This window comes from Lissotriton vulgaris, unplaced genomic scaffold (genome assembly GCF_964263255.1).
Source record: "Lissotriton vulgaris unplaced genomic scaffold, aLisVul1.2 SCAFFOLD_254, whole genome shotgun sequence".
NCBI lineage: Eukaryota > Metazoa > Chordata > Amphibia > Caudata > Salamandridae > Lissotriton > Lissotriton vulgaris.
Window position 1 is genome coordinate 181192 of NW_028243099.1, and position 24694 is coordinate 205885.

The 24694-nt window shown below is 42.7% G+C and overlaps 1 protein-coding gene across 1 annotated transcript in view; it reads right to left on the reverse strand.

Annotated features, from left to right (window-relative positions):
* EPHX2 (epoxide hydrolase 2) overlaps window positions 1-24694 on the reverse strand; it is a gene marked incomplete at its 3' end in the record, with an annotated part of 433424 nt that overhangs the window by 152768 nt on the left and 255962 nt on the right. The window contains exon 8 of the mRNA XM_086948495.1: window positions 9073-9151. Coding sequence (XP_086804621.1) covers window positions 9073-9151 — 79 coding nt within the window. The remainder of the gene's footprint in view (window positions 1-9072; window positions 9152-24694) is intronic.

The following is a 24694-nucleotide window of genomic DNA, read 5'->3' on the forward strand; positions in this document are numbered from 1 at the left end:
GCTAATGTTTGACTTTTCTCTTTTTTAGGAATGTCGCCTATTTTTGACATATCTCCTTAACCACTTTTTTATTTTTTATTGTATTGTTCTATTTCCCTTTGTTTTTTATGAGGTTATTTCCTTCCTCTCTTCCTTACCTCTTTTTATGGAGTCCTCCTCCACTGGTACTTCCATGCTCTCCTTCTCTCGATTGCTTTTTGTCTCACAGATCTGGATATTATTCCTTGATCTGTTTTCTTCTTTCTTCCTCCCATTTTCTTTCTTTTCTTGTATCTTTTCTTCTGTCTTTTCCTCCTTGTTTATTTACCATGATATTGTGGGTCTTTTTGTAATTGTTGTATTTTGTAATTTTTTCCTGTGGTGTATTTTCACTTGTAGTATCCTTGAAGTGTATCTGCTCCAAATGTTCCATCCTCTCCCTCTCCACCATTATGTGTACTTTTGTCACGTGGAACATCCGTGGTCTTGAGAGTCCAGTTAAAAGACAAACAGTACTGTCTCACCTCACCAAGCTTAAATCTCAGATCTCTTTTCTTCAGGAAACTCATTGTAATGATGTAGAATCTCTTAAGTTGAAAAGACAGTGGGTGGGACAAGTTGTTTTTTCACCTGCTTCTATCAAAAAGGGGGATGTTGCTATATTGTTTCATAAAGCCTTACCTATACAGATTTTATCCACACAAAATGACAATGATGGACGATGGGTAATGGCAAAGATTGTGGTCCAAAAGAAAACTTTAGTCTTGCTTAATGTGTACGGTCCCGTGAAACCAGACCCCAAATTTTGGATTGACATTAAAATGTTACTGTCCTCCATTGATTGCCCCAATATTATTGTTGCTGGTAATTTCAACCAATGGTTAGATCCTTTTTCTGACAGACTGTCCAAATGTAAATTTCAACCTGATAAACCCCACAAAGCTTTTCAATCTGCCATTGCTTCCCGTCCATTATATGGTGTTTGGGAAACTTGTAATCCTGATTTGCTTGAATTTACTTTTTTTTCTAATGTTCACTACACCCATTCTAGGATTGATTATATTTTGGTTAGTAAATCTTTCCTTACCTCTCTCCAAAAATCTGAAATTGGTTCTATTTTCATATCAGATCATGCCCCTGTTTATGCTGTTTTGAACTTCTCCCTCACCACATCCCAATTTAGCCGTTGGTAACGTAATACTTTTTTGTTATCAGACGCAATATTCATTAAAGAAGCCACCACTTTTATTACTGAATTTTTTAATATTAACAACCCGTTGAATACTTCCATTCCTAATATCTGGGATGCTTTTAAGGCTGCATTTCGTGCCTTCACCATTTCTTTTGTGTCAAAAAAAGGAAATCCACACGGGAAAAATATGAAGCTCAAATACAGAACCTTAAAGGCTTAGAACATGCGTATTTTACCTCTAGATCGCCCACCGCTCTTCATGATTTGATTTCAGCAAAAACTGAACTTAACAAATTAGCAACGATTGACGCTTGTAATATTTTGCTTAAAGTTACGTCTAAATACCATGGAGGTCAGAACAAAGCGGGTAAAATGTTAGCTAATTATTTAAAAATTAAGTCGGAACGTAAAAACATTGGCCCTATTCTTAATGAATCTACTACCAAGCTAGTCTCATCAGATGAAGACATTGCTGCTGTTTTTCATGACTATTAAAAATCTCTTTACTCTGATGATACATTCCCCACTGACCACAGCTATAACTACCTTTTTTTCTGGCCTCCCTTCGCCACCGTCTCTCCCTGATGAATTTAGCGCATTGGAGAAAGACATCACTCTTCAAGAAATCACCAGTGCTATTAAAGCACTGAAAAAGTCTAAAGCCCCAGGACCCGCTGGTTTATCTGATGAATTCTATAATACCTTTACCTCCATTTTTGCCCCCAAACTTCTCCAAATTTTTAATTCCTTTATTTCCGATGCCAAAGCTTCTGGTTCTTTTATGGATGCATTAATTGTTATAATACCTAAACCAGACAAGGACCATTCTTACTGTAAAAATTATCGACCCATTTCGTTAATTAATTATGACTGTAAAATCTTTGGCAAAATACTTGCATCCCGACTTGACACTACCATTCCTCTTCTAATCAAAACTGATCAAGTTGGTTTCGTAAAAGGCAGGTTAGCATCTGATAATGCTCGCTAATAATATTTCATAAGCCAAAAAATGTAAATCTCCCCTTGCTGCCTTGTCTTTAGATGCGGAGAAGGCATTTGATCGCATTACTTGGCAATTTATGTTTCAAACTCTCCAATGGTTTGGTATTGGACCCTCTTTTGTTTCTTATGTTAAACTTTTATACTCTTGCCCTAGGGCCAGTATTTTTGTTAATAACTATTTCTCCAAGTCCTTCTCATTGTCCAGAGGTACAAGGCAGGGTTGTCCCCTTTCCCCTTTATTATTTATCTTATGCCTTGAACCACTTTTAGAACTTATTCGTATTAATTCCCAAATTGCTGCATTCAAACATAACTCTACAGAAACTAAAATATCTGCCTATGCAGATGACATATTGATTTATATGTCTGACCCTGTTGAATCTCTCCCTCATTTTTTTAATGAAGTTCGACTATATTCTAGTATTTCTGGCTACAAATTCAACCTTTCCAAAACAGAAGTCTTACCTTTAAATTCCATATGCTACCAATTTATGTTTAGTGACACTGATTTTGCTTGGTGTCCTTTAAAAATGAAATACCTTGGCATCTGGTTCTCCTCATCCCTTAATGATACGATTAAATTCATGTTTACTGAATTAATGAATACAATTCAATCACTCCTCACTTCTTGGTCCCCCCTATACCTTTCCTGGTGGGGCAGGTTAGATACTATTAAAATGATGATTGTACCTCATGTTTTATATACATTATCTATGCTCCCTATGAAAATCCCCACTGTATATTTTTCTCGAATTACTTCTACATGTACCAAATTTTTGTGGAACAATAAACATCCTCGTATTGCCTTAAATAAACGTATTCACCCTAAGAACGAAAGTGGTGTTCGCTTCCCAAACTTTAGGGCCTATCATTCAGCTTTTTTGATTAAACAATCATTTGCGTTAGCTTATGATTTTACGGATAATCCTGTCCCCAGATGGATTCAACGCTCTTTATTACGGGATTTTTCTTATTAACATGTAATCTTTATGTCTAACTCCTCCTTTTTGTCCACTAGCCCAGTTTTGAAATACTCCCAAACCTTATTGTATGACACATTTACTAAGGATTTGACTCCCCTTCAATGTTTTTTATCCTCTACTTTATGGTATAATAAATTTCTTAAATATAAAGAAAAATCACTTTACTACAAATATTGGAAGGAAAAGGGTATTATTTTTGTTCATCAATTACTTCACAATTATTCTATTGTTCCCTTTCATGCTTTACAAATTTGTTATCAATTACCTGACTACTCTCTTACTGAATACCATATTATTGTTAATGCCATACAATCTCACCTCTCTATTCTTCCCCTTCCATCTCAAGCATCATCTGTATCCCCCTCAACTCCTCTTTACCTCTTATTCTCGACCCACAGACCTAAAGCCGCTCTTGTATATAAGTTATTGTTATGAAATGTTCTTGAAAGACCTAAATCTCGTATTGAACTTGCATGGGAAGCTGATTTGTCTGTCTCTTTTCCTGTAACCACCTGGGATAAACTGTGGTCCAAACTTTTTAAAACTTCTACTACTGCCCGTATAACCCAATTGCTATATTTTATTTATCAAAGAGCTATTGCTACTCCTGCTAGTATCTCTAAGTTCTCGCCTACCTCTTCTCCATTATGTTGGTAATGTTCCACTGCAAAAGGCACGTTAACGCATAAACTGTATGAATGTTCTACTATTTCATCTTTTTGGAAATCTGTTTGGAATTTCTGCATGTTAGTTTTTCAATTTGATTCTATTTTAACATTACAAAATGATTTTCTAGGTTCCTTATCACCTGCTGTTAGTGTTTTATCCTCTGTTTCTAAATTATTTGATCTTTTTATAGCATTAGCTTTTAAAGTTATTCTTTCATCCTGGAAAGATAACTAAAAAATCTCTCTACTAACCTGGTGGAACTTTGTATGCGATGAACACAGGATTGCTTCTGTTTCCTCTTCTTCTGTTTCTCAAACAATTAAATCTGATCTTCTTTGGTTTCCTTTCTCTACATATCTTTCCTCTCACCCTTCTATTAATTAATTATCTGTTTTTTCCTTTCTTACCAAATAATATACTACACCACTTGGTTGCTCCTCCTCCTTCCTTTCTTTCTGTCTCTCTTTTCCTTTTCCTTTTTCTCTCTTCTCTCTCTCTCTCTTTCCTCTTCTTTTTACTTATAATATTTCTACTTTCACATTTGTTTTGCTGCCTAATTGTATTATCTTAATTATGCTAATGTATGCTTTATTATGGCCTTTTCTCCAATTCATTTTATTGTACCCATTGTTTCCAAATCTTATATATCTGAAAACTTAATAAAAATCTCTAAAACCAAAAAAATTGTGACTTGCAATTAGATGTATCAGTGATCTGCGACTGCAACAAATGATCTGTTATAAGCACCTCAAAGGAGGTAGTAACTGATTCACAAAGTAGAAGGTGCCTCATGGACCTCCTTTTTCTTTGTAAACCCTGTTCGGCAGTCACAGGATGGAGCAGGCAGTGATCCAAGGGAACACTGTCAGCTCCTCCTGATGTCTGATGTATCCCTAAACAATAATCCTTTTTTAAGCATATTGATACAACCAATAAGTACACCTCAGCAATTTATCTGAGGTGTAATATGTTGCATATACAAATATACTGTAATTTCAGTTTTTATACTTTGGAACACTGCCGCCAAAGAGACTCCCCTTTCCATGTGGTAAATTAAAAACAAATGTTGAGAGGATTTACTCTAAAGTGCAAAGCAAACATGGCAATTATTTGCAAAGTTCATAAATGTAGGGAGACAGTGTTGCTTGAATCCAGTTCTTAGCATTCAAGAATATGCAAAACAAATCTTCTTTAATAGAAAAATACTTTACTGGTGGCTACTTCCCAAAATCAGGATCATCCCAGACTACGCATTTTGTTCCTAAACCACCATTTTATATATGATTTAGACTCAGACCCATAATTAGTTAATTTACTGTTTGGAACTTTAACATGGCATCCACCTTTAAAGAAAACAAGCACCAAACACATGTGATTGAGAATGGATCTTTTAAAAATTTTGAATTCTAATATGGTGCCCGCCACTAGCACATCCAATGCAATGATAGCAGAGGTGTGATTGGTTGCTTTTTGACATGATACTGAAGGCCCAGTGAGAATGTTTATTTGAACTGAGGTTGCACTTTGTTGTTACTGATGTATTGATTTTGGGGAAAGTACAGGACTTGTTATTTTAAAACATCCAGATTTTTAAATTTGGGGAGGGATAACAAACGTTGTTCTGTTACTTCAATATTTATAGTGATTGAAGAGAACTATGTCATAGTAAAAGAAATTAGACCCTCATCTGGCAGTTGGCCATAATACACGGATACAAATACGACATGTATGGATAAATATTAAGGCAATTTCTATACCTATTAATAATTACTGATTATTAGCTCCTCTATGAGATAAATGTCAGGGAAAATAATTAAGAACTTTAAAAAGGAGACTATATCTATTCTTAGGGTTCAGAAAATACATTGTGTGTGTGCATGCGCGCATATATATATATTGATATATATGTGATCAAGGCCGCTTGGACAGCCGAAACGCGTCTTGACTCTTTGCAAAAGGAAATAAAATAATGCACTTACAACTTGGGTCCACTCTCGTGATTTCGCGCTAAAGCAAGGTTAATCTGCGAGGTATTGCGGATATATATATATGCCTGATTGATTTGTCTGTTTAATTTAATTTCTACTTCTGTGATCTGTAACTTGAAACCTATGAATTTTTGATTCGCTGAAACTTTGAATCTTTGTAGAGACATTTTCGCGCATATTAACTGTGTTAGCATAATGTTTACCAGTTTCATTTAGTCACATATATGAATCTGCCACATACGAAGGGTTTTCTCTATACAGTTCTTTAAGCACATGTGTTCCTTTTATTTTCTATTGGAATTAATCGATGTATTGAGAACTCTTATGTTTAGAATTCAAGATCAATTTACCACAGAAATTAGTTTGAACTGTATAATTTACATGCAACCTTGACTGCCAAAATCTGACGCACTTTATTCTAATTCGGTATATGATAGATATGTACTTTTGTATATATTTGAAATTATTGACATGAAATGATAGAGGACATTAGCCGATCCACGGATTTATGACTTGTTTATACTGTAAACATACTAATCTCATAATCACCGCTTGTATCCGTATGCAATAACCCATCTGTGGGTTTGAAGTATATCTTATATGGAATAATACGATGTATCTTACACAACTCTAAGATGGCGCCCACTGTGATTAGAGTGGTGTTAGTCCTCTGTCACTTTTCATGTTTTATGAAAACTTTATCAACATGCCGGTTGTTTTACTTGTGTGATCCACACTGACGAAGGCAGCACGCCGAAACGCGTCTGTGTGAGCCCTCCCGCGCATAAAATCTTGCGTGGTTGACATGTATCCCTCGAGTGCTGTTTTGTCTTCTTTCGGAAAGTAGAGAAGAATTGAAGCGTCATATATATATATATATATAAAAATATTTATAAATATATAGTGTAATTTAAAAATATTTGTAGATGCATGTACTCTTAAGTTTATATATGTGGATTTTTTTGCAGACCTGATGAAGTTTTATTTAGGAAAGAAATGCGTTGGCTGGGCTGATCCCGTTTTTTTGATCCCACAACCAATAAAGGGCATGATTACGATGTTGGGCGGACGTGACCGCTGCGGTCTCTGGACTGACCGACCTCTGGTCGGCGGACCCGACACCACTATTACAATGCGACCACACATGGTGCGGTCGCATACTCCCATTTCTCTATGGGAGCTTGTGCTGCGGCCGTAAACTGGCTGTAGCACAAGCTCCCATAGAGAACACGGAGCCTGGGTAAATTCCTGCAACTTGTGGCAGGGAGGTGCCTACCACACAGTGCAGGGATTTACAGGGTGGCACCATAGATGTCCCCAAAGCCCCCAACCGGAGGGGGAAGAGGGCCCTGCTAGGGGCCCCCACAGGCACTTTCCAACAGAAAATCCATGGCGGAAAGCCCGACACAGATTTGTTCTCAGAAACTGCCATCATAATCCCAAAGGCGGGAACGCCTTCCTAATGGGATTATGTGGCCCTTCCGACTGGCCGACAGGTTCCCCAGGCCCAGTGGAAGTCAGCCGGATTGACCGGCCGGTTTGAATTCCAACCACCGTAATTGTAATATGGTGGTCGGAAGTCAAACCAGGGATGTCGGTCTGAAAGCCTCCGACCAGCAGTTGGAGGCATTCCATCCAACATCCTACTTAGCACCAAAGTATCTTTCTATGACAAAATATTGGTTTGGCATATTCTTGCACTCTAAGAATGTGATTGAAGCAATGTTCTCTCACTACATCTATGTACTTTGGAAATAATCGTAATTTTGAATTTACACTTTGACGTGAACCCTCCAAACAATGTCCTTAGTGTACCTTTTTTAAGCAACACCAGTTCTATTAATGAACTTGGGGCTGCTTTAAAAAAGAATCCAGTTTGGAATTTCAAATACAGGGATAGGGATCTGCTGCTATTTGCAGGTCACCATCACATTGGTTGTAGTCAATTATAGATGACGGCAAATTACAGTTGGCTAATTAGTATTCATTAGGCAGATTTTTTTTTGCGGCCAACAGCAACTGGAGATTTTGCAACAATACATAGTTCTCAACAAAAAGTCAGAGGCCAGCTGCAAATGGTGGTGTACATTTGCCAACACGTGTTGTAACCTATCACTTATTATATCATACCCCAAATCACTTAAATTCTACATTTATTTATTTATTTATTTTAGAGGTTTTATATAGCGCTGGCTGGGCCCAGGGGTATCAGAGCGCTTTACATTTTTGAGACAAGAAGGTCAATAAGACAGGGAACATACATAGCACTAGTGTATATATACAACATATAAGTCTACGCCTGACAGATTTCAAAATGATAAATATGGGAAATAAGCACACCAAAATGTGGAAGAAGTGATAATCAAAAATATCATAAGGCACAAATTGAAAAGAGAGCCGGAAAAATTGCAGAGTCAAGATAGGGAGGTTAGTGGTCAGTTAGGTTGGTAAGGAAGAGAGAGGGAGGGGCAGAAGTGGGTGGGGTTGGAGGGGATGAGGGCTGAGGGTGGACAAAGGAAGGGGGGTGCAAGGAAAAGTGAAGGTGGTAAACAGGGATGGGGAAGTGACGAGGAGGAAGGGCGAGTAAGGCTGATAAAGAGAGGGCGGATTCATCTAGGGTCGGATAGATGTGGCTGGTGGAGGAGAACAGATAGAGATTAGGGTCCCCCGTATTTATTGAGGAGATGTAGTTTGAGTTCTTTTTTGATTATTTGCAATCTGTGAGATCTAAATTGTGTTCATATTAAGGTGTGCATCATTTCACGACCTCAACTCTAGTTCAGCTTTTTATCTTGAGCCGTTCATTTTTAACCAAAGTCAAGTTGTAGCCCTTCTCAAAGTCCAGAAATGTCACAAAACCAGAAATGTAAACGAGCCATATCAGTGCTGACCAATGGATATTGGAATAAACTATCCTTACTTCCAGACTGGCCACTTAACCATGAGAAATACAAATACATTGAAGGCCTTGCCCTAGCAAGCAAATCCTAATTCAGTGCGTTAGAATCCACCTGGTTATCAATGGGATCTTAAAAAATGCTCACAGGCTTCCACCCTGTCTGCTCAGGTACAATGTACATGCATACGTGTGTTTATTTCATGTGGGTGCCTCTCGCTATCATTACCCCCCCAAAAGTGTATTAAATCCCTGCTCCAATTTACAACACTGTGCTTCCCTCTGGATCTACCTCTGAATGCTAGAAATACCTAAACTAATATGTCATATATAAATGAGGTTTCAACAAACAATTGCACTTACCCAATGGAGCAGTGGAATCTCCATAACCTTTCATGTCCACTGCAATCACCCGATAACCTGCATCAGCCAGAGCAGGTATCTAAAAGAGGAAAGAAAGCCACCGACATATTACAAAAACGCATTCATTGTATGTTCTTCGCAGTACACGTAACACTATTCAATTGACCTAATCGTCTCTTATCACAAATAGCAGGGTTTTTTTCCTTCAATATAAATATTTGGAGCCTATTCATAAAGTGCCTATTTTAGTACATAAGCATTAGTACAGCAGTACTATTCACAAGCTACAAAATGGTATTCAGAAACCTCTCCGCCTCTCCTGCCGTTCCTATGCATAGCTCTCAGCCAAGGCACATAAGTATACGGTATTAGGTGTCAATATTGGAGTGACCAGAAGAAGTTGGACGAAATTGGGGAATAATTTCTCAAAAATGGGAGGGTTTAGAGAAATGTAAGGAGGGGGTTATGGAGCAAAATGCTGATAAAAACACCCCCTCCCAACAAAGGAGTAAGAATATGGCTGTTCGCAAACTACTCTTCTAAAATGACGACAGCACTAAATGGCACACAAAAGGCACAAATGTACTCGAGCTCAGCCTTTGAGTAAGTCAGATCCACATATGGCAGCTCAATGGTTCTGCAACACATTCCAATTAGGGGAGAGGAGTTGGCCTAAGAGCTAGGGCGCTCGACCTCGGACCTGGGGATCTGGGTTCGAGTCTCAGTAACGACGCCAAAACCTCTTGTTATTCTGGGCAAATCACTTAATCTCCCCGTGCCTAAAATGAATGTGTGTCCTCATGTAACGTAACTGGTGCTATGTAAAGCGCTCTGATACCTGATTCGGTTCAGGTCTAGTTCGCGCTATATAAAACTCTGCAAAAACAATAAAAATCACAGAGAAAACAATAAAGGCAGTTAAAGAAAATATCAATTCATAGAAACTATTGTTACATTAATTAAATTATTTCGAGGTTTAAATTAAACACATTTTTGATGTTATAATTACATACAATTATTAATTATAATAATATTTTCAAAGTGAACAATAAACGTAATAAAAATAAACTTTTAAACCTCTATTTAAAATTTTAAAATAATGAAAATTAAACATTTTTTACCAACATTTATCATTTGTGAAATAAAAATGTTGATCAAGTGATATATTTGTAGTTTTTTTATCCAGGTATTTATTTGATAAACATTTCATTAGATGAGTTAATGAACTTTAATTTTATTAATTTGATGCTAAAAAGAAATGTGACATTTTATTAATTTAGATTTTACTTTAAAATACGTTTACTCTTTAAACAATATTAATCGTTAATCATTTACACTGTACTTTCCATTGGGAAATTTCCACCACATGTGGCGAGATTCCCCTACATGTGTCAAGTTTCTAGTAGTGACCGTACACTTGTAAATCCTGTTGTAGGAGGCTCAAGCCTCTAATTAAGACAAGGTCTACACTTGAAGGTATACCTAAAAATGGGAATGATTAAAAAGAAAAAAAATAGGCAGTGCTACACCTAGGTGCAGTAGTACATATACACAAGTACTTAAGCATGTGCAAATTTACTTATGTGATTGCACCTCACAATCAGGGAACAATAAATGGCACAACACTTTTAAATATTTCGTGACAGCTCTTTATCAAAAACATATGTCAAATTTGATTTTAACATCATGTAAGGGTTACAATATTAGTAATCGTAATAATAAAAAATATTAATAACAACAAAAACAGTAATGGTTATCATCGTCATAGCTTGGTTTAAAATGAAACTTTCTCCACAGAATTGCAGTTTCATGTAGTTTAAAATGGTTGGTGTCACTACTACTCAATTCAATTGTTCTTAGTTTATGGAGAAAGACTGAAAGATAAAAGAGTAAGTCAGACTTTCCCAGCTTCTATTCTCTGACCTGCAGTTTGTATTCTGGGCCTTAAATATAAATTTGATCAAGCAAAAAATTCCTAGAAATTGCAGAAATAGATTGAAAACAGCTCTATTAAATACAGATATAAAGTAAAAAGCATACATCAGAGACAATACATATTTTTTTTTAAAAAGTGAAATAGAAAACTGTTTTTAGAACGTCTTTCATGTGTGCCATCACCTATTCCAGACTGAAAAAGGCAAACATACATGTTACAGGAAGGGTAGAAGTGTACAGTAACGGGTACGGTGCTTCAGAGAAATGTGGGGCACAAAAACATGCCCTTGTACAGGTCCACTTACAAAAGCCATTTTTCATTACGTAAAGCAGTACTGTTTTACATACTACATATAGTAGCAATACAATACATACTCCAGAATGTAATTCACAAAACCTCAGTTAGGGAATTCCGCCTCCGCAGCTTTCTGTACGAAGATAAATGTCATGGTAGAAGAGAGCTCCACACCGAAGTATATGATTTAGTCGTAAATGTGGGAGGGAAAATGGGAGTGGTTGAAAAACGAAGAATACTTACTCCTAAACTGGTGGGATTATTTAACCCCTTCGATGCTGATGACGAGCTCAGCTCGTCAGGTAACGCGGTTTTGCGAAAAAAGCCGCACAGCGCAAAAATCACAGCAGCAGCGATGCGGTTAAGGATTGTGGAGGGAGACACCCACAATTTACAAAAACACATTTATTTCTACAACCGTGGTATTATAAACAAAATAGACTCAAATCTTCCACACTCATCCTAGGAGCAATACAAGCACCATACAAGGTTAACCATGAATACTGTGACAACGCTCCGTTAGAAACCAAGAGAGGTGTGCAATAAGCACTACTACATTGGGAAACATATCAAATAAATTAAACTGAACTTTTCAAATTAAACTTGATTTAAATTATTTGTAATTTGATTATTCTATATGTAAAAAAATATTTAAACTGTTACATTTTGAATATATATATTAGAAATCATAAATATATTTAAATAACTTGAATCCATGATTGTGACACATTTAAAATTTAAAAAAACTGTAAAGGTGGGATATGGAAAATGAACATGCACTTTTTATTTTAATAAAAAAAATAACTATTTAAATAAAAAATAATAAAAGAAGTTAAAACTGAGTTAAAATGTAATAATATGTTATGTTTAGTACAGGTGTATGTCCCTTCTTACTGCGGATTACCCATGGAGTAGTAATAGGAGTTCAGGAATAGGATTTTTTTCAAATTTAAAATGAAGTATCATAATATTCCTTATTACTTACTCAAGGGAACTCTCCACAACGTGGTGGGGATCCCCAAAAACGGGAGGAATGTTACTAATGGTAACTTTACAGATGCAAAATTGGTTGTAGGAGCCTCCATTTCCTCTTTGAGGGAAGTTTGAGACTTAGAAGTCTACACCTAGGTGGAGAGCTCCCATGGAAATGGTGACTTCTATCTATAAGGATATTTACACCTAGCTGTAGATCTACACATGAGATCTCCACATGTAAACTTAACTTTATGAATGGCCCCACAGGCCATCAATCAGGTTATATGATTTGATTTGTGCAAATTACACGTGATAAAGTGTCAGATGTAGCAAAGGGTTTTACCTATTCTGTGTCTATGGGAAAATGGTTTTGTACATATGGCCCAAAATGTTTTGTGTGATGTCTTCCAGGTTTAGCTTAGAGATACTCAAAAACATATGAACTGAGGAGCCGACATCTTGCATGAGCTGCGTCAGTTCACTTTTCAGTGCCCGGTGCCTTCAATGAACCACCTTGCATTATGTCATCAGGAGGGCGAAATACGACTGATTGGAACACAGCTATGTCTGTTGGGTGTGGATGGTACTTAATGCAAGATGGCGGTGCTAAATGTTACTCCCTCATGGTTATGGCAAGTGTATTGAATAAGAAAGCCACATTTACAAGCATACGGTAGGCTGCACAAAAACACTCAATGAAGACACACAAATAACCCTTAACAAGCATAGAGAACTAAAACAGTTGACAAGACTAATCAGACAACTGCCAACAAATGATAGTGATCAGACTCTGCCTAGCTCTCTTATGTGCCAAGATTCAAGGACACAAGAAACAGTGGCAGGTGCAAAAGACATCTGGCATCTGTTTGGAATAATCTGCCAACTTTAAAAGCCCTCTATTTTGTTACCCCCATAGATAAACAGTTGTTGAAGAATACTTGGCTTTTGACATAACGCCATGATTCTCTTCTGAGTGAACCTTGTACATAATACATACTGATCTAATCTAATATTTGTTACTCAACTGTGTCCAGCAGGGAGTGCCACCGCCTCTCGCAATTACATTTGCAAAGGTGTGCACTGTAGCCCATGGCATCTGCCAGCCCCCTTCTGCAGTGAGGTGACAGTTCTCACTGGATTGGTTTTCTACCCCACTCTGGTCTCCATATAAGTTCTGTGTCTGATAGATTTAGTATGTCAGCCTTGGTGTTAGAACCCATGTTTTTCTTCAGGTGGTTAATTCCTGCTATTTGAAGCAGACACTATCCAGCTATAATTTGATTTGCCGCACAAATGCAATTTTAGACCCAACATTTTTTTTGCTGGTACTGGGCTTTTGTAGCAGAAATGAGGCAACATTACTTTAGATTTTGACAAGTGTGATATTTCTAACTGGATTGGCCAGCTGGCACCTCTGTGCGATGAGACTTGGCAAATGAAGAATACATCTGGGGATCAGATTCTATAGAGATGTCTAGGAGGAGCAACCCTCCATTAATGCGAGTGCATTCCTTGCTGCCGATGCAAGGTGGAGAGAAGCGTGTACTGTAGCGTATCTGCAAGAAGCAAGAAAGCTTTCGCAAAAGAGTCCATCTTTTTCACTCCACGGTCAACCAAGGTTGAGTGCGGAATTCTGGGTGGACCGCAGGAAGTCACACTTTCAAAGAGAAACTTTGGTTCCTCATTTTGTGGTGTCAGTCAATGAAGTATAGGTTGGGCAATGGTGGCAAAACAAAATTAATGGTTCTTCTGCCAAACACCACCACCTTCGATTTTTCATCTGTTTGGGATCAATTACTAAGGATGAGAAAATATCAGGCAACACAGGATCAAGTGGATCTTCAAGGGAGTCTACTCGTGAGACTTCGAGTAGAATTTACCAAAAGCAAAACTAGTTTTTCTGTTTGATACTCTGCAAACCTCTTAAGTAAAATACCCCTTTTTCAGCGGCACAGCAACTAACAGTGCTCTGGCTGAATGTGCTTTAATGCCACGAGAATATGGGTTCTTCTGAATCATGGAGAGTATAATAATAGGAGACTCTGCACAAATGCCAAAATGGCCATTATATTCCGAAGACAGATCATCAATACTTATAATAATGTAAAACTAAATTAAAATAACAAGACAGCAAAAGAGAAAGGACATGACATTAACCAACTAAAACAAAAGTAGCGAACTGCAGAATCTATGCAAAAAGACTCACAAAAACAACCAAATGAAAATCATTAAAAAAAAATGTGGCTAGCACATAAAAAGTAAAACTGACAGACATGAAATCACGGAATTTTAAAAATTTTTAAATGTGAAATGCTGAACTGTTCCACACCAAGTAGCCTTTAAAAATAATTCTCAAGATCAAACGGGGAGATATACTTGTTCCCTTCCCAGAAGTCCCTGTCTTCATGTTTGTTCTTGTAACACAAATCGCTACACACTCACTCTTTTCCCTTTCAAAAATGCATGTGTTGCTACCTTATTCTTGCAGTATTGTGTGAATTAGGTGTTCTATATGCAGGAGTAAAGTATTTGGGGATTTATTTTTTCTATCTTCTGTTCCATCATACTACAACAACAGAGATGTTCCAAGCCTGGCCCTCCAACCCCCGACCTGAGGAAGAAGATTTTAAAAAATCAGTGGTGGAAAAGACAGAGGTTCTTATACGTGGCGACGAGGTTCCCTGGACCATAGACTTTTGGCTAAAAACATGGGATGCATGTCCACAGCCTATCTCAGTGGTAAGGAACCATGGAATCAATGCATAAGAAACGACTGTACTCTCCAAAGTCCTATCATCTTAAACTCTAAATTCAGGGGAGGGGTCTCTTTCAATCCACAAAAAAATACAAGGTGGTGGGTGGAGCTTTGATCCTGGCTACACTACATTATCTCACCTGCGTCTACATGGGTCGCCGCGATATCTTATCTACCCGGGTCGCCATAACATCTTATTAATGGCCTCCAGTGATGGCAGAATCAGGCAGCAAGTTGCCGTGATCGAATAACCCTAGCCCTGTCCCGGTCTACTGTTTACTGCACATCTACCTGTAATTTAAGCTTAGCAAACTGCGTTGGAGGCTCACTTTCTGCTCTGGAAAACTCGATCTGGGGATACAGATGTCAAGGGTTCAAGGCCCAGGCTGCCGGTCTCAAAAATACACCCCCTCACAATGTGTGTCCAAAATGTCATTTCAGGTTAACGAAAATACTGCATATATTTGCTCTATGATGCTGCTCGAGTCATGTTCATGCTCTAGCAGCTAAGGACGCTCTGGATGTCATTAGCGCCAGGAAGAAGTTGGTATGGGCGCTTTAGAATTAAATAAAATAGGCATAAAACCCTTGTCAGCTGCTGCCAATCGGTACTACGTATTTTCGGTGTTTTTATGTAAATTCTCCTTTGTGTTGTTCTGTGCACTGGGGGGCTATTCACGAAGGTGTTTTGGAGTACATAAAGTAGTACTACTATAGAACTCTTTGATATACTCTTAACATGCCTTTGTGAATAGGCTGCAAAACATGTAAGGTGGTGATATCCATACACAGTTAGGATAAGCAGAAAGGACTGTGCCCTCTTCACAGTTAGAGATTTCAGGGCGCTTTACAAAGGTGTTTAACACTTCGCAGAAGAGAGCCAATTGTTCTTCCTCCTGTACTCCTAAATAATCTTGTCCAACAGACCCACATGTTTAAGTTGCTGAATTACTCAAGCCTTAGCATGATTTGAGTCGGACGGAGAGCAGGTGCCAGAATGAGGCTGTGGGGCACTGGGTGTGCAAAAAGGGTCAAAGGAGAGTTGTTATGTTAAAAATATTTATGTAGCGCGCATAAACAAACAGGTCTCTTGGCGCTGAAGAACGGAGCATAACTAATAGCTAAGTATCTCATTCGTATGCCGGTATGAACAACCAAGTTTTCAAGAGTTGTCTGAATCTGGAATAACAGCTTGTCATTCTGATGTTAAGTGGGAGACAATTCCAGAACCGGGGGGCTATTACAGAGAATCTAGAACCTCCTAGTCTCTTCCTCTTTAAAGAGGGAGTGGGGGGGGGGGCCTGTCCAAGATGGCGGCGTGATCGGACGCAGGTCTCCGAGGCTCCCTGCCCGATCCCGCCTAAACCGCCCATAATCACCGCCTAATCTCCCTAAAGGCAAGGGAAAGCACCGGGAGAGGTGTATCAAAGTAGCTGCGGCTCCGAAATCGAGCCGCTTGACCTACGCGCCTCGTAGACGGGGAGGACGCCGGGCTGCGGCCCGTGATGGCGGCCGTGCCGGAGACCTGCTCAGCCTAGACGTCCACCGCCCTATGTCTCTGGGGGCGAACCTGGCACTCTGAGCGCGCAGCCTGCTGGTGCGATTCTCCGCTGCTAGCCCCGGAGCTGCGAACACAGTCCGCAACGCATCACGGTCCCCGCGACCCGGCCGGTGACCAGGTCAGATCCGGCCGGAGGTCGCGAGGTCCCGGCTTTGGGCCTTCTGCCCTGGCGGTTGCGGTCGTCGGCGTGGCCCTGCGGGAAGGGAACGAACCCCACCGGCGGCGGACAGAGCGGCGCTACCCCCCCCCATGGTGGACCGGGCCTGGGGAGTACCCTGAACCGACCAGTGCGACCTAGACGCCGGCAACGAGGACGACACTGCGGTGGCTCTGTGAGTCCCCCCGGGGTACAACTAGGAGAAGCGCGGTGCGGCGCTGGAAGGCCAGCATCACGACAGCAGGCCACTTCACGACCAGCGAACTCAGAGGTGAGGAGAGTGGAGGGGGGCACCGCAGAAAGGCTCAGGGGGCACAATCGAGCCCCCGGCGTGGGGGTTGCCCGGAGACGCCACGGCTACGCCTCAATTCTGCCTGAGAAGCCGATCTAAGTACACTCGCACTAGGATATTGAGGGCCCAACTCACAAGCCCCTGCTGAGCAATATTGGACGGCGACCCGGTTGTGGGGTGTGTGGCCTATTGGTGAAAGGAGCCGGTTTCGCTGGGCTCCTGGCCGGCTGCGGGACGGTTGACCTGCGTCTGTAGGGCCAGTATCACGACGGAAGGCCACTACATGGCCAGTGAACATAGAGGTGAGGAGAGTGGAGAGAAGCGCCGCAGAAAGGCTCGGGGGGCATAATCGAGCCCCCGGCATGGGGGTTGACCAGAGTGACCCGGGCTGCGCCACACCTCTGCCTGAGAAGCCGGACTAAGCACACTCATACTGGGATATTGAGGACCCAACTCACAAGCCCCTGCTGAGCAATATTGGACGGCGACCCGGTTGTGGGGTGTGTGGCCTATTGGTGAAAGGAGCCGGTTTCGCTGGGCTCCTAGCCGGCTGCGGAACGGTTGACCCGTGTCCGCCGCCTTGACCCCGGGCAGCAAAGGAGGTGAACTGACCTTTGATAGCACGACTCGTTCCTAAATTTGCAACGCCGGAGCCTGCACTTACATCGGGCCCTGTAGCCCGCCGTCTGTTTCTCCCCGGGGCCGCTTACAACATGGCGGGACAGAGGGGGAAAAAAGGGCCCCAGACGCTCCCTGAACTACTGGCTAAGTCTAAGCCTAAACCCAACAAAGACCCACCCTCCCCGTTGACCGCAAAATCCCTGCCGGCACCTGCAGACGACCAGATACCCATCACCAGATCTTTGTTAGAGACACTGTTTAATTCACTCAGAGAGGACTTCAAATCCTTAAAGCAGGAAGTAGCGGGTGAGGTCCGAGAACTCCGACGCGACGTGGAGGGCCTTGGAGAACGGGTGGTTGCCGTTGAAGAAGCGAACCAAACCAGAAGCAATGAAATCGAGCAGCTCCAACAAGAAGTCCTACGGCTCAAGGACCAACAGCTAGACCTTCAGGCCCATGCAGAGGACCTTGAAAACTGTTCCCGTCGAAACAACATACGGGTCCGGGAGGTCCCTCAGAAGGCAGAGGGGACTGACGTCAATGGGTACCTGCAAGCCCTCTTCAGGAGTGTTCTGGGGGAGCCAGCAGACTTTGCCATTCGTATTGATAGGGCGCACAGAGTAGGGCTGCCTCGACGCGCCTCGGTCCGGCCGCCGGACATTTTGGCTTTCCTCCACGATTTCCAGTTAAAGGAGCTGATTCTCCGTGAGGCCCGGCGTGTGCAACCCCTTCAGTTTCAGGGTCACCCCATAGCCCTATACCAAGACTTATCAAATATCACCTTGCAAAAACGAAAAGACTTCAAGAGAGCAACGGACTTCTTGGAACAACAGGAGGTCTCCTACTCATGGGGCCACCCTTTTAGACTTATATTCAAATGGAACGGACGGTTACACCAACTACGTTCGCTTAAAGACACTTGCACCCTCCTGGGACTTGACCAGGACGATGATGAACCCACAACGAGAGTATCGCAAGGGCCGTCTAGGGGGGGTTGGCAGACCGTGAGTCATAGGCGATCCCCATCGCACCGCCTGAATCCAGACGCCTCTGTCATCACACAAGAACGAGCAACGGCTGTGGCGGAGGTGGCCAAGGAGACCTCTCCCTCTGAGTGATCGGAGTGATCTGAACTTTTGATAGGGAGGTTAACTATTGCACATACTCTGCACATGCGGTGGGAGGGAGTCGGGCGGGGGGCCGGAGAGACCGCCATCGGATATGACCCGTACAAGTAACACCACCGCAGCCCTCGGTGGACCAACAGGACTGGGACTATGTTTTCTCTTGGTTTTGGGATTTGGGGGTGGGAAAAGGGAGGGGGGGAATGTTTCTTCGGATCTGAAACAATGGATTCTGGACTTGAATATGGAGTTTGACAGTTGGATTGGTTGGGGGGTGTTTGGGGATTGTGGGAGGGATCGAGGGTGGGAACCAGTGTGCCAAAAGGGTTTTGTCAACGACAGTTTAGCTATGTCTTTCATTTGCCAATTACGATTACTGCTACATACAGCCCACGGGGAGGTCGTGGGGGATCTGCGATGTCACAGGGTAGGTTCCTGGGACGGACAGGCAGCGCTTCGCATTTACCCCCGCCTGCTTTGCATGCCTCTTCCCGGTAATGTCTCCTTTTTGCCCAATTGAGGTGCTGTTCCCTCCATGTGAGAAGCCGCAAGTGTACTCTCTCCAAGGTTCGAGGTCTCCAAAGGAATACATATGCTGGCCTGTCCCTTGCATCCCTATGCACCATATGTACGTGATTCTTATTCTACGCTACAACACATGTTCACCTTACCATGGTTGACACTACGTTAAAGGTATTGACCCTAAATGTGAAAGGGTCGAACAACCCTATTAAGAGAAGGGCGGTCATCTCTTACCTAGAAAATTCTGTGGCTGATCTTTGTTTATTACAGGAGACCCATCTCTTGCCAAAGGACTGGCATAGGATACGCTCCCGCGCCTTCCCACAACAATTCTTTTCCTCTCTCCCCGCGAAGAATGCCGGAGTAGCAATACTAATATCCAAACACTTTCGGGGACGGGTGGGGAACAAGGTGGGGGAGATTAAGGGTCGACTTTTGACGTACGCAGTTCAGATTGGAGACACACACCTCACGGTGGGTTCTATCTATGCCCCAAACACGGGACAAGAAACATTCCTGAAAGGCGCTATCTCGGAGTAATTTCAATCCCCTAACTCACTGTTACTCTTGGGTGGGAACTTCAACATAGTTATGGAAAGGCATGCAGACAGATCAGGGCACCGCTATAGAGAGACTGGCGCGGTTTCGGCAGCCGGACTTGAGTGGCTAAGGGAGAGGGGTATGGTAGACTTCTGGAGAACTAGACACCCAACCGCGTCACAGTTCACCTTTTACTCGCACGAGCACCACACATAGAATATATCTTTCCATTCCGCAAAAAAAAATCCCGCATACCATCACTCCGCATTTTTAAGTCCGCAAAAACCATTACTCCTCAAGCCATAATTCCGCAAATTTTCACAACGCATATGATTTCACTCCGCATGCAATTATAACGCAAATGCATGTGTGGTGAAGTCATATACTTTGTAAAAGTACTTTATTTATAAAAATATATATATAAATATTTATAAATAAATATATATATATATATACACACATATATATATATATTTTTAAATAAAATGAAGCATTATTTCTTTAAAATTACATTATATTTAGAACTATAATAATAATACACACACATATATATATATATATATATATATATATATATATATATAAATACACCCTAAAAACTAATTCCACCCTAGTCCCTTTAAATACCCCAGCACCCTAAACACTAACCCATCCTGACCCTAAAAATACCCCTGTACCCCAAAACCCAAAACAACCCCTGAACCCTAAAAATACCCCTGTACCCCAAAACACAAACATACCCCTGAACCCTAAAAATACCCCTTTACCCCAAAACTCAAAACAACCCCTAAACCCTAAAAATACCCCTGTACCCCAAAACCCCAAACAAACCCTGAACCCTAAAAATACCCCTGTACCCCAAAACCCAAAACAACCCCTGAACCCTAAAAATACCCCTGTACCCCAAAACACAAAACAACCCTGAACCCTAAAAATACCCCTGTACCCCAAAACCCAAAACAACCCCTGAACCCCAAAAATACCCCTGTACCCCAAAACCCAAAACAATCCCTGAACCCTAAAAATAACCCCTGTACCCCAAAACCCAAAACAACCCCTGAACCCTAAAAATACCCCTGTACCCCAAAACCCAAACATACCCCTGAACCCTAAAAATACCCCTGTACCCCAAAACCCAAAACAACCCCTAAACCCTAAAAATACCCCTGTACCCCAAAACCCCAAACAACCCCTGAACCCTAAAAATACCCCTGTACCCCAAAACCCAAAACAACCCCTGAACCCTAAAAATACCCCTGTACCCCAAAACACAAAACAACCCCTGAACCCTAAAAATACCCCTGTACCCCAAAACCCAAAACAAACCCTGAACCCCAAAAATACCCTTGTACCCCAAAACCCAAAACAATCCCTGAACCCTAAAAATACCCCTGTACCCCAAAACCAAAAACAACCCCTGAACCCTAAAAATACCCATGTACCCCAAAACCCCAAAAAAACCCTGAACCCTAAAAATACCCCTGTACCCCAAAACCCAAAAAACCCCTGAACCCTAAAAATACCCCTGTACCCCAAAACCCAAAAAAACCCTGAACCCTAAAAATAACCCCGCACCCCAAAACCCAAAACAACCCCTGAACCCTAAAAATACCCCTGTACCCCAAAACGCAAACCTACCCCTGAACCCTAAAAATACCCCTGTACCCCAAAACCCAAAACAACCCCTAAACCCTAAAAATACCCCTGTACCCCAAAACCCCAAACAACCCCTGAACCCTAAAAATACCCCTGTACCCCTTAACCCTTAAATACCCCTGCACCCCATAACCCAAACCCACCCTTAAAATACCCCTGAACCCAAAAAAAACCATATACTTACCTTACAACTTACCTTAAAACATATACTTTTACCAATCATGCTTTTACAATGATTTTCATCGTAAAAGCATGCGAGATAAAAGCATATAATATATAAAGGCATGCGATATAAAAAAATGCGGAGTAAAGGTACCTGCGTTATAATGGTATGAGGAGTGAAAGTATGCGGAGTACAAAATGCGGAGTGACGGTATTTTACCCCACACATATGCTAGGCTCGGCCATTTCTTAGGCTCCTCGGAGCTGCTCACAACCCTTGCAGAAGTTAACATAGTACCGGCGGCCATTTCGGATCACGATGCGGAGGAACTATCGCTCAAACTACACACGTCCCCTCGCCCCCGAGGCTTGTGGCGTCTGCGCGAAACCCTGTTGCAGCGACCGGAGGTTACGAAAAGACTCAGCGAATGCATTGCTGATTATCTAACCACTAACGATACACCCGGGATATCCATGACGGCTCTCTGGGGGGCTCTGAAATCGGTCGCCCGTGGCGAACTTATTGCCATAGCAGCTGCTGAGGCCAAAGACTGCAAAGCCAAACGAGATGAACTTGCAGCGCGTGTCTCGGAGCTGGAGAGGGTCCCCAGCCGCACCTGCGCTCCACGGGTTTAGAGACAACTAAAAGCGGTTAGGGCCCAACTAGCCAGCCTGGACACTGACAGGGCTGAATTTGCTGCACTCCGCCTTCGACATACCTATTATGTCGGGGGTAACAGAACTGGCCGTTTACTAGCCAGTGCCTTGAAGGCTAAAGTCCAACGCTCTAAGATCACCGGCCTCACCGACGACGCCGGCGCAGCTCTTACGGAAGACACTCAGATTGCAGAGGCGTTCCGATCTTATTATGCTTCGCTATACGGGGCCGAAGCGACATCCCCGGAGGAGATAGATGCGTACTTGAATACGACGGTGGTCACCGAATTCTCCAAGGCAAATGCAGACGCCTTGGATGCCCCCATCCGCCAGGACGAGGTACTAGCAGCCATATCCCGCTGACGCCCACTTAAGTCTCCAGGGCCGGACGGCTTCTCAGCAGGGTTCTATAAGACCGTTAGACAGCTGATAGCTCCGGTGCTTACCCGACTCTTCAATTCCTTTGAGGGCCCTGTTCCACCCCCCCGGATATGTTGGCTGCCGAGGTAGTGGTATTACCGAAACCGGGCAAAAAACCCACGCATTGCTCTGCCTTGCGCCCTATCTCACTATTGAACATCGACCTGAAGCTCTTTACCGGCATTCTTGCCGCACGTCTTGGCCCCTGCCTGCCGGGGATTTTGGAACCAGACCAATCGGGTTTTGTGCCCAACCGACAATGTAGCGATAACACCAAACGGGTACTCCATCTGATCGATAAAGCCCATTTTCAGGCCTCAGACTCCGCATTGCTTGCCATCGACGCTGAGAGAGCGTTCAACCGCGTAGATTGGACCTATTTACAGCGGGTTCTGAGGCGTTTCGGATTGGGTGATCGCTTTCAATCTTGGATTGCCTGTTGCTACCAGCACCCCCAAGCTAGGGTCCGGCTGGGCGGCTTTCGCTCGGACCAATTTGAAATCCAGCGCAGCACGAGACAGGGGTGTCCTCTCTCCCCTCTCCTGTTCGCCCTGTATATTAAGCCACTAGCGCAGAAGGTCCGGGACAACCCTGAAATTCGAGGCATCACTTTTGGGCACGAACCTCACACTATCAGCCTATACGCTGATGATGTAATAGCTGCCCTCGACCACCCTGACCGCTCTATACCTGCCTTTATAGAGGAGCTTGACTCATTCGGTTCTGTCTCTGGATTCCATATTAACAGAGAGAAATCTCTGATATTACCATTGGGCAGGAACACGCGGTCTCACGAATCTGCCATTGGACAAGGGAGCAGTCTCCAGCTTGCCACACAAATCCCATATCTAGGGATCGCCCTCGCCTCCTCCACAGAGTTGACGATAATGACTAATTACAAATCCCACGCTACCCAAATCCGGAAGGATCTCGAACGCTGGTCTAAGCAGCCGCTCTCTCTATTTGGGAGGGTCGCGGCGGTGAAAATGTCAGTTCTGCCTAGGATCCTCTGTCTCTTCCAGACCCTCCCGGTCGCGCCCCCTGCTGGCACTTTAAAAGATCTGCAGGCCGCCCTTCACCACTTCATCTGGGAGGGGAAACGCGTGTGTATCCACAAACAACTGACGTAGAGGAGCATGGATGAAGGAGGCCTTGGTATTCCCAATCTGCTGCAATACTTCCATGCCTCTTAAATGCGGTATCTAGTGGAGTGGTTTAGGCCGGAGTCGGAAAAGAGGTGGCTCTTCCAAGATAGGGCCATGGCTCAGACTCCGCTCTGGAGAATTCCATTCCTTGCCAGGCAACATCGGCCAAGATACCTATTAAAATCACCTATTACCCGCACGACTATGCAGGTCTGGGATAAGGTCGCTCTCAGGAGGGGCTTGACAATCTTCCCCTCTTGATTCACCCCCATATTGGATAACCCAGAATTCCCTCCGGGCAAATGACCCGCGTGCATTTCCACAATGGCGCAAATCTGCGTGCCGTTCTGCCGGCGACCTTTTTGACCTACGAGGCTTCCTTCCCCTCTCAGAGGTCAAACAGGGGTACGGGATAGAGGATCCCCACCTTTTCCAATATTTCTAACTTCGACATTGGCTCACCAACCCGGCCACCGCGGGTCGCCCAATGTCAACTTTTGAGAAATGGCTACTGACCAAAGAAACAGACAAACATCTCATATCAGATATCTACAAGATGCTCACACCACCACTCACTCCGGATAAAACACCAGGTCAAAGGCGCTGGGAGGCTGAACTAGGTAGGACATTAACATCTAAGGAATGGAGCTACGTGTACTATAGGGCTTCACACACCACACGTAATACAGCGGCAAGAGAGACCGCGGTAAAGCTGGTAATGTACTGGCACCTCACCCCGGTCCGGCTTCACAAAGGGAACCCGTCACGCAGCGCACTGTGCTGGAAGGGCTGCGGGGAGCAAGGC